Raw genomic sequence first — 11,030 nt, forward strand, 5'->3', positions numbered from 1 at the left:
ATTACCAACCTGCCATCTGATGAAGTTAATAAACCCTGCCCCTAACATTGCATGGAAGAGTCAATGTTTTGGTTCACATATATTATATGTAAAGCTCAGCTGCATATGATGAGGAATTTATTTATATACCTATTACACATATATACCATCTTTCATTCAGGAGCTCATGGCAATGTATATAATGGTTCCATATCTTGTTTTTCCATACAACCACCTTGTGAGGTAGTTGGACTGAGAAAGAGTAACCGGTCCAAGGTTTCCATGGCCTTGGGTGGACTACAACTTGGCTCTCTCAATTTCTAGTCCAATATGTTAACCACTACACCATTCTACCTTTCAAGTTAAGAATAGCCATCATCTGTGCTTATTATGTAAATTTAGGGAAACAAACAATTGGCATTCATTTTGCTTGTACATTTTTAATTGTACTCTGCCATCAAAACAACAGTATGCTCAATAGCAACACTGGCTGATTTTGATTGATCTTAAAAGTTAAGTTATATTGGTAGCAAATGGTATCTGTTTAGCACACAAACCCAGTCTATGACCATTACACTTTGATGGTCACTGTTCAGAATTCTCACGCCATTTGAATTGTACCAAAACAGTTCAAATATTCCATTGTTGGAATGCATGAGTTTTTAATATTTCTTTGTGGATTTAATTCACAAAAGCAGTTTTTTCATTAATAAAGTAAGAAAAATACAATATATATTTCATAAGACTAATAGCTTAAAGTTTTTAACCTACTGCCAAAAGTTGTAAATATAGCGCCTCTACCTTTTAATTTTTATATTTCTATATTTAAGTTCTTAAGTTTTATAGTTTTATATTAATGACAGTTTGGTATCATTTTAGGTGTTTCAGATAACAAATACTGAAGTTTCTCTTCACTCTATGTGCATCTCAGCAAAACTGAAATAATACTTGTCCTAATAATAGGTTTATAATAGTTAGCTTGTGATTTATAGCTGCATTCTGAGCTGCATTTTTGTGTACTGCTTGATTGAATGTATTCAATGAAGTACAGTGTATAATACAAATTTGAGTGATTTTTTTGACATTCTACCCCTCTTTGCTTGATATCATTTGTAGAATGGGTGAGATTGGCTTCTTGGCAGCTTCACCATTATAGATTATCAGTTTTTACTGCTGTATAGCAGCTGAGTTGTGATTTCCAGTTCCTAGAATCAATACAAATTTTATCTTGTCTGCACTGAATCACACTTGGTTTTCTCCCATTCTGTTTCATACACCTTGGAGAACTGCAATCCAAACAAGTTGGCTGAATGTTATCAGCATGTTTATGACATCTAGTTCCAAACCATACATGTTTCTTCTCAGTGCTTCATATTAAATAAGATGGCGAGAAGATAGAATTTTGTGGTACCATAAAGGATAATTCCAAAAAGGTCAAGCAAAATCTCATAGTATCACTTTCTGATAACATCTGGGAAAACAGGAGTGGAACCGCTACTAAATTGTATGTCCAATTTTAGCTGTCCCTCACATATTTCAACAAGATGCTGTACTTAATGCTATCAAAAGCTGACAAGACATCCCGAACTATCATCAAGCTAGCTTTTCCCCACCTATTTTCCAGAACTGAATTCACTGGAATAATCAAGATGGCCTGCTTGTCAAATCCAAGTGTAAATCCAGACTGAAAAAGGATCAAAATAATAAGAGTTCAAAGTGCAGCAATACCACTTTCTTCACTAAATTGGCAAAATCATTGACAGAAACTGACATACAATATATTTATTTGATGTGTACTCCTAGAAACATATATTCAGAATTGAAGTTTTAGAATGGAGTTCTAGATGGAAATAATAACTGGAAGTATTCAGTCCTGATTTTCTTTAGATGTGAGAGAGAAGCAGTTAGAGTTGGAATTGGTAAACAGGAAAGATTTGTACTTAACTCCTGCAATTTTTTCTACTCTTTACTTCAGCAAAATCCTCCAATGAAAAATGCAGTGCATGTGGGAATAGATAACAATAGGTCATAAATAAAGATTAAATTTTCTAAGATTGTGGTATCATATATAATTTCTTGGAAGATAATGTTATTGAACATCATTTTGATTTTTCTCATTATTTTTCCAAGATTAATAATTTATATGTATCCTTTGTGTTTGGATTGGAATAAACCCATACTGAAAAAAAAAATTCTAGTTACCAGGTCCTCTTGCATAGGATTTCAAGTCTGGAATAAGAGATCCATGTAAAATCCTTCTGTGACACTAAATTTAAAATTGTTTTTGTATGTACTCTCTGATTGATTCTAACATCACTGTCATATTTTTCTTAGGGTGTTTTGTTTTGTTTTTTTGTTATGGTATCAATTTTCTGAATGATAGCATCCCCTGCTCCAATATGCAAGTGCTACTATTTAAGATGACAGCCTATTGGATTGTTTACAATTTTTTGCACTTCCTTTCTTGATCGGATAGTATACGGTGGTCATGCTTAGCTTGTTTTAACCGTGACTAAGAAAAAGATGGACAAAAGATGGCTGTTTTGCAGATGAACATAGTAATCTTGGCTCATTTGGCCAATTCCTGATTTCCCCCCCTCCTATTTTTATTGGTCCTTGTCTTGTGTCCATGTGGAATGGATACTTGATAGGACACAAAGAAAATTGGGACTAAGCCAGGAAATTATACGGTATATATTCACATTTGTTCATTATTATTAGATGTTGTGTTTATACAATGTGCTATGTCAAAGTTTGTTAACCATGATTTATGGGGAAAAAATCACATTAAGCTATTTTTTTTTTACTTGTGAGCCACCCAGGGTCACTGAGAATCAATACATACTTATTTAATAATAAGTAAGCAAATAAAGAGATAAATAAATAATAAGTAATAAACTACAATAGCTTGATTCATATATCACATTAAGCCATAATGAAATATTGTTACACTTAACATAATGAATGTAAGCCAACAGCAAGTTTCAAACAATTTACTGTCCAGGAATAAAATATCTTTTATTCTCTGACCCTGCTTCATGTATTAAAGCAAAAACAGAGACGATTATGACTTAGTGCAATGTGTGAACCTTGACATTATATTAAAAAGGGAACCTTGCAACTACTAGACACAACAATTTGCTGAAATAAAACAGGATCAAACTAACAATTAAATATTTTTTTAAAACTACAGCCACAATCTAGTAGCAAGTAAGGGCAAAGCTTAAAGATCTTTAATAAACCAAATTAGCATTTAAAAAACATTTTTCAATCTCCAAAAACCTACATGGTGATTTCTAACTTTCTTTCCATCTCAAAGTTAGTGTTTTGTTTGGGTTTTGTTAGATTGGTTTTTGAGACATTTAATAATCCTGAACAATGGAAATTCTTTTTGCTCCTCACATAGGATTTCCAGGGTTTCTGGATATTTTAAAAGTTTCACTATGGAGGTTTCATATTTCATTGTCATTCGGCAACATGAAATTAATAGCTATTAGTAAATTGCAGCTAGTGGAAACTCAAACATTCATTTCTGTCCTTAGTTTCAACATTTAACTTCCATCTGTTCTTCTCCCCTTTTTCTTTCATTTACCGTTTCTGTTTTTCCTTATACTATGACATAAAAGTGGTTGCACTGAAAAGACTGCCCTTTTTGAGGAACAGACCGAAGGAAAAAGACAAAATGAAGGCCTTCTACCGTCGCTCCATGTGTAAGACTTTATGAAAGTTCAGCTTCTTTTTAAATGGCTACACTGGCATCTATTACTAACTTTCCTAACCCTTCCCTGGACTGCACTGTTTTTTTTTATTCTGCAGAGTGCAAGTCCTGCTTTATACGAGGAGCTGAAGCAATGTTTCTAAACATTGACACCGAATATGCATAATTATTGGGCTCTATAAATAACACAAAATAGAAGATACATTTATCTGCTCACGTTATGGAAATTACAGGTAGTCCCCCATTAGCTATAATTGGGACTGGAATTTCCATCATTAAGTAATATGGCCATAAAGCACAATTTCACATGACCATGCCACTTAGTGATGCAGTTCCTGCACTTCTGATTATCTGTGTTAAGTAAGCCCAGTGTCCAGGTTAAGTCACATGCTGGTCAGTTGCAATGTCCTGCCAGCTTCCCCATGCTTGTTGGAACCTGACAATGAGGGATAGCAAATGACAATCACATGACTTCAATTGCTAGATGCCCATAGGGTAGTGTGATGGCTGGAATTTTGAGGACTGGTCACAAGTACCACTTATTCAGCGCCATTGAAACTTCACTGAACGAGTGGTTAAGCAAGGAACACCTCTATGTGCATTCAAGCATATGTGCATTAAATATATATGGATAACTAGGTACCAGGCACACATTTGCAAAGTGAATGTCATTTTTAAAATTAGTTATAAGTCTTATAAGGCCAGGTACCATTTTCTTTCTTTTTTTAAACTAGAACCTGTCTAAACATAAATCTTTTACTAGTTTCTAAAAGTGGGGAACGGGGAGGCAAGTTTTTGCCAGTGTATTATTTTATTTTTAAGTTAAGGATTCAATATGTAGATAGGTGTTATAGAGCACATTTGATTTAGAACCTTATCTCTAGTGTTATGCACAAATATCTATCCCTGTAGAAGCCTGCACAATAAAGGGCCCCTTATCATTGCCAGCACTGACTTTATATAAGCACTTGTGCTCATCTTACCCTGTTCATTACATTTACCATTACAAACATCAGAGCTCCTAATGTATATTTATGTAGCAGTTCAGCACAAGCATGGCAGTTAAAAACATTTACAATCATCTGCACAAGAAAGTCCTGCTTTTTAACATTTTTCATTCATTCAGCCAAATGCATGTTGTAACATATATGAACATGGAATGTAGTTTTCAGAATGATGATTAGAGATAAATGTGAAGCATTTTACAATGCAAAAAAAATCATTGAATCATGCTGATTCATTTGCTTTCATTTGCATCCCAGCAATGAATGACCTGATGCAGTCCATGGTCTTAGCAGGAGGACAATGGATAGGTAGTTCTGAGCATCTGGAAGGTCCTGATGATATATCCACGGGTAAAAGGAGAAAAGAATTGGGATCTATGGCCTTCTCTACTACATCCATCAACTTTGCAACTGTCAACTCTGCTGCAGGCTTGAGATCCAAGCAGTTGCTTAATAATAAAGGTATAGGTAGAATCTTTTCAGTGTGGTGTGGCTGTGTTAGCAACACTAGGGGTATTAGAATCTATTCATGCTTAATATTTCATATGATTTTTCAACAAATATTTATAATACAGATTTATGTAGTGGGGAAAAGGTCTATATTTCTGACTTATTCATGAGAACATGAATTTATTGGAGCAAAAGCTTCTTCATAGCATTTTCTAGATGATAAACTAATATTAAGGTTTTGATGTTTGTTTTCACCTAGATACAACATCTTTTGAAGATGTAAGTCCACAAGGAATTAGTGATGATTCTAGTACAGGTTCAAGAATTCAAGGTAAGATTTGTACTTTAAATGAGCGCTGGTTATGGGAACATTGATGAAATGACGCCGCCTTCGACATGACCTGAAGTTAACTCATAGAATCATCTATTACAATGTCCTTCCTGTCAAAGACTACTTCAGCTTCAATTGCAACAATACATGGGCAAACAATAGAGTTAAGCTTAATGTTAACTGCTCCAATCTTGATTGCAGAAAATATGACTTCAGTAACAGAGTTGTTAATGCTTGGAATACACTACCTGACTCTGTGGTCTCTTCCCAAAATCCCCAAAGCTTCAACCAAAATCTGTCTACTATTGACCTCACCCCATTCCTAAGAGGTCTGTAAGGGGCGTACATAAGAGCACAAGCATGCCTACCATTCCTGTCCTATTGTTTCCTTTCCTTATATCCAATTAATATAGTTATTACATACTCATACTTATATATATGCTTATATATTGTATAGTTATTTCATGCTTATGCTTATATATACTGTGTGACAAAATAAATAAATAAAATAAATAAAAAGTTTTAAAAACAGTTTTGCAAATGAGCATTTGTCAGTTTTGACTGTTTTTCTCTCTTCTTTCAGCTTTGCATCTCATCTCATCTCTTTTTTTCCATTTAATCTAATAGAATTCTTCCCCATTTCTCTAATACAGTTGTTTAAGTAAAATGGACAGTTAAGTGCAAGGTTCATTTTTTTCAGTTCTTCAGTTCTAAATGTTAGAGTTTAGTGTTGAGAATTAGTTAGGCAATCTGTTTTTCAAAATATGTTCACTATACATTAATTTATTTTCTTAATCAAATTTCAATTTAGATATAACCAGAGAGTGCTGAAATCTACAGCTATAAAATTTAATTGATCATTCAAAATTGATTTAACTCAAAACAGTTCATTATTCTGAACTATATTAATACTGTCTGTATATTTATATTGTTTAAGAGTGCATGCTGTTAAATGTAGGAGTGTTTTTCTTCTGTTGATGGCATTTTTGCATAGGTCATATCCATGTGGAATATATTGTAAATGTCTTAAACAAAATTAATTTTCTGCATATTTACATGCTATTTTTAACCATATTTTTTTTCAATTCTAAACATGCATTCTATTTTTTCTTGTTTCATATCTTTTTACTGCTGTAGAGCAGGGGTACCCAACTCCCAGACTGCAGCCTAGTACTGGGCTATGGCCCGTTCGGAACCGGGCAGTGGAAGTGGCGCATGTGTGCATGCAGCACCATTTTTGTGAGTGATGGGCTTGTGGGCCGCTGCTTGTGCAAATGGAGCTGCATATACGCGCTCACCCACCTCTTGCACAGAACTATTCTCTCTCCCCTCACCTGCTGGTTTGGAAAGTCTGAAAGTTTGGAAACCGCTTCTGTAGGGCATTTTTTAAAAGTTGCCTATAAACATCTTTTTCTGTTTTAGGGATATTCATATTTCTACAGTAAATGGTAAATTAGTGCACTTTTTTAGTGTTTGTGCAATTTTAGAGATTTTAATATCAACACACATCTGCCACCAATTTGATAAAAATTGGGGGAGGCTTTCAAGGAGATGATTATTCAAGATGATGTTATATTCCTAGACAATGGATATAAATACTTAAATTTTTGACATGAACTTTGTGCATTGCTTTTTTTATATGAATTTCTGAAGTGAAACCTCATATACAAACTTCTTAATGAGTATTGTAAATAATAACGTGATTACTTCCATGTTGAAATTAGTGCTAACTTTCACTTTTTCACAGTGCTAACTTTGGCTTGTGTCTCCCAGAATCTTCGTCTGTAACAAGAAGTTTTGTTTCTTTTGCACCCACTGATTTCTGTCCTTAGGCATTTGGTCCTCTGGATTGTTAATTATAGATTCTCATGTCTTGCCTATACATCTATCTCCCCAATTTCTATGTGAGACCATTAAGTGACCTGATCTATTGCCATAGGGTTAGATTCTGTCAATATGTTGATGATACCCAATCATATATCTCAATCCTGGCCCCTCCAAGGGATTCTGTTGAGGTTATGTTTTGGTATTGGGGGATGGAGGAGTCCAAATGAGGGGAAATAGGCTTAGATTTAACCTTATAAGACAAAGTGGCTATGGATTGCAAGATCCCCTAAATCCAGGGACTTTCCATTTTTTAATTCTAAATTAAGTTGCATTGACCTGATGCACAATTTGGAGCTCCTTCTAGACATGTGATTCAGAGACCTTTTGCACATATCCATTTTGTGTGTCAGTTCCACTTACTCCTGGACTGGAGCAATTCAAACATAAGGTGGCTAACGTATAAGTATATATACATTAGCTACCTTATGTTTGAATTGCTCCAATGCGGTCTACATGAAGTTGTCCTTGGTAACTACTTGGAAACATTACTCATCCAGAATGCAATAACGTGGATAAGTTGCAGGTATATGTTGATCTATTCACATAATACCTCTGCTCTGTGAGAAAGCACTGGTTACCAGTATTCTTGGATGCAATTCAGACTACTAGTTCTTAGCCTTTTAGTGACAGGGCCAAACTATTTGTGAGATCATTTATTCATTTTTGTGAATGAAATACCTCATGTACAGTATATTCTGATTTGATAGGTGTTTTGTGCTATCTTCTGATTCTTTTTCATAGCTTCCAGGCCAGCCAGCCTTGATAGTGGCAGAACATCAACTAGCAATAGCAATAATAATGCATCACTCCATGATGTCAAAGGTATGTTTCTAGAGAAATGAACCTGTACGTCATTCTTTATATGACAGAGAAGAATGGGTGATATTCATAGCATGAGGGAATTTTTACTGTGATGATTTTAGCCATTTGGTTATTTTTAAAATAAAGTTTAAAAATACATTACTTTGCTGGAAGTATGTGGCAAACAAATATAATAAATATTTGCATTTCTGTAGTTTCTATTTACTGCTCTACTCCTCTTTATATAAGTAGAATTCAGGTACATCATAATATACTGAACATGTCACTAAGGAGGAAAGTTTCTCAAATACTCTTGATACTTCCTCTCCCCAACTAAATGTCAGGGGTAGAAAATAAAATGTGCAGTCCCGAAATTACAGGTAAAGCTACACTGATGGCATTTGATGTCCCAATTATCATCAGCAATATAGTATAATTAATCATAACAATGCTGAAAATATTAAACTTCTAGGTGTATTGCTATTAATAGTGAGCAAACAAAGAAAAGAATTCATAGGAGTGAAGCAAAGGAAAATGCAGACTTAAGTGGATAGAGATGACTGAGAAGGAAAGGAAAGATATCTCATTAGGAAGATAAAGATTCAGAAAAGGAATGTCTATGGAGATTCTCGATCATCCAGGTTATGGTTGTCCCCAAGGTGCTTTTCCAAAAGGCAACTGAACTTCCTTGGTTTTTTTCTTTGAAAAATGTTTCACTTCTCATCCAAGAAACTTTTTCAGTTCTGATTGTCAGAACTGAAGAAGCTTCTTGGATGAGAAGCAAAATGGTTTCAAAGAAAAAACCAAGAAAATCCAGTTGCCTTTTGGAAAAGCATTTTTGAGTTCAAAAAAGGAGAGCATACAAATATTTAGATATTTCTATAGTGGAATAATGGAATCGGGACGCGGTGGCTCAGTGGGTAAGACGGTCAATCAAAAGGTCGGCAGTTCAGCGGTTTGAATCCCTAGTGCCACATAACAGGGTGAGCTCCCGTTACTTGTCCCAGCTTCTGCCAATCTAGCAGTTCGAAAGCACGTAAAAAATGCAAGTAGAAAAATAGGGACCACCTTTGGTGGGAAGGTAACAGTGTTCCGTGCACCTTTGGCATTGAGTCATGCCGGCCACATGACCATGGAGACGTCTTCGGACAGCGCTGGCTCTTCAGCTTTGAAACGGAGATGAGCACCGCCCCCTAGAGTCAGGAATGACTAGCACATATGTGCGAGGGGAACCTTTACCTTTACCTTTATAGTGGAATTTATGCAAATAAGAACATGAAAAAGAAAAAAAAAGGAAAAATGAGAACTCATAGGAGTGAAGCAAAAGAAAAAATGCAGATATAAGGGGGTAGAGAAGATTAAAAAAGAAAGGAAAGATATCTCATAAGGAGAAAAAAAATTAAGGAGAGTATAAAGATGTTTAGATATATCTAGAGTGAGATCTATACAAATAAGGGTAACAAAAAGGCAAAGGAAAGAAGTCTCCTATTCAAAGCTCCAGAAGCGCACTAGGCTGGCTACTTAGCTTGTTTTTTGTAAAAAAAAATATGTTTAAAGCAGATCAATTACAACCAACTATCATTGCCTCAATGAATTCTTTTCATTAGCTTTACTGGATTTTGCATCTTTTTGAGCATTTGTGTTTTTCCAATATAAATTATTTCCTCTAGAAATACTACGTCAGTTAAGTATGTTTATGTTCTAAAATTACATATTGCTTAGGAGTTTTTTAAACTGTTATTCAAAGTATGGCAGAAAATAGTTTCAACTTCTTTGGACTGAAGAAACGCCAAAATGAGAAATTGGCATTTCTTCAGTTATTTTGTACACAATGTGATGTTCCTTATTCAAATCATAGCAGATGGTAAAATGTATTACTATGACTCTATGATCTGGGTTGCTGAAAAGGTTTGTGGTGTATGTGTGTGGAGAGAGAGAGAGAATTGGAAACTGATACTTTTAAAAGACAGCTGTTAAAATTTTTAAAATGAAACATTAGATGTCATAATGAAGAGCCATAACAGATAAAATTAAGGAAATACATTTTATTATACAAATTTTAATAGATGTTTAAGCACATTACTGTACAGCAATTGACGGTTCAATGATTCTAAAACATCTAGCAATATATTGTACTTCATTCCAAATGTATTTGTTAAAATGTTTGTAATTTATTTTACCTAAGAAAAATATCAGTGCTGTTTACTCCAAAGCAGGTGCAAGTAACAACCAAAGCAGGCCTCAAAGCCACAGTAGTGGAGAATTTAGCCTACTTCATGAGCATGAAGCATGGTCCAGCAGTAGCAGCAGCCCCATACAATATTTGAAAAGTCACACTAAATCTAGTCTCCTGCTTCATCATACAATGTCAGAAAAAATAGATAAACAAGGAATACGGAGAATTAAAACTGAATCCCCTGGAAGTGAAATGGTTACTCTGCAGCAATTTCTGGAAGAAAGCAATAAAGTTACTTCAGCTGAGGTATGTTAAAAAGTACTTAATTTTAAGAGACATAACTTAAGCCCGAGTAAACATAATATGAGTTCAAGTAGATCATGACAATGTGATTTGAAATCGAGGTAAAGAAAAACTAATTTTAAATTTTAGAATCAGCATTCATTATTTATTAAGAATTTGAAGAAGATAACTGAGTAGGAAAGTAATAGCTGAGATGCTTAGTTCAAAAAAGAACATTCTATTAATGATCATATTTATAAAAAGAAAATAATACCACTGTAAGCCTACACAAAATTAACCTCAAGATTTTGTACAACAGAATAGTTATTCTCAAGCCCTAAATAATGTTTTCATCAACTTTGTTACATTATAGCCTAAGTAAAATACGTTTGCCATAATTGT

General features: G+C 34.4%; 1 protein-coding gene across 1 annotated transcript in view; it reads left to right on the top strand.

The window, feature by feature from the left end:
* Positions 1-11,030, top strand: part of CCDC88A (coiled-coil domain containing 88A) — a 93,866-nt gene that overhangs the window by 70,065 nt on the left and 12,771 nt on the right. Inside the window, exons 25-29 of the mRNA XM_058164806.1 lie at positions 3,606-3,689; positions 4,960-5,163; positions 5,411-5,482; positions 8,111-8,191; positions 10,384-10,652. Coding sequence (XP_058020789.1) covers positions 3,606-3,689; positions 4,960-5,163; positions 5,411-5,482; positions 8,111-8,191; positions 10,384-10,652 — 710 coding nt within the window. The remainder of the gene's footprint in view (positions 1-3,605; positions 3,690-4,959; positions 5,164-5,410; positions 5,483-8,110; positions 8,192-10,383; positions 10,653-11,030) is intronic.

This window comes from Ahaetulla prasina, chromosome 1 (genome assembly GCF_028640845.1).
Source record: "Ahaetulla prasina isolate Xishuangbanna chromosome 1, ASM2864084v1, whole genome shotgun sequence".
Taxonomy (NCBI): Eukaryota; Metazoa; Chordata; class Lepidosauria; order Squamata; family Colubridae; genus Ahaetulla; species Ahaetulla prasina.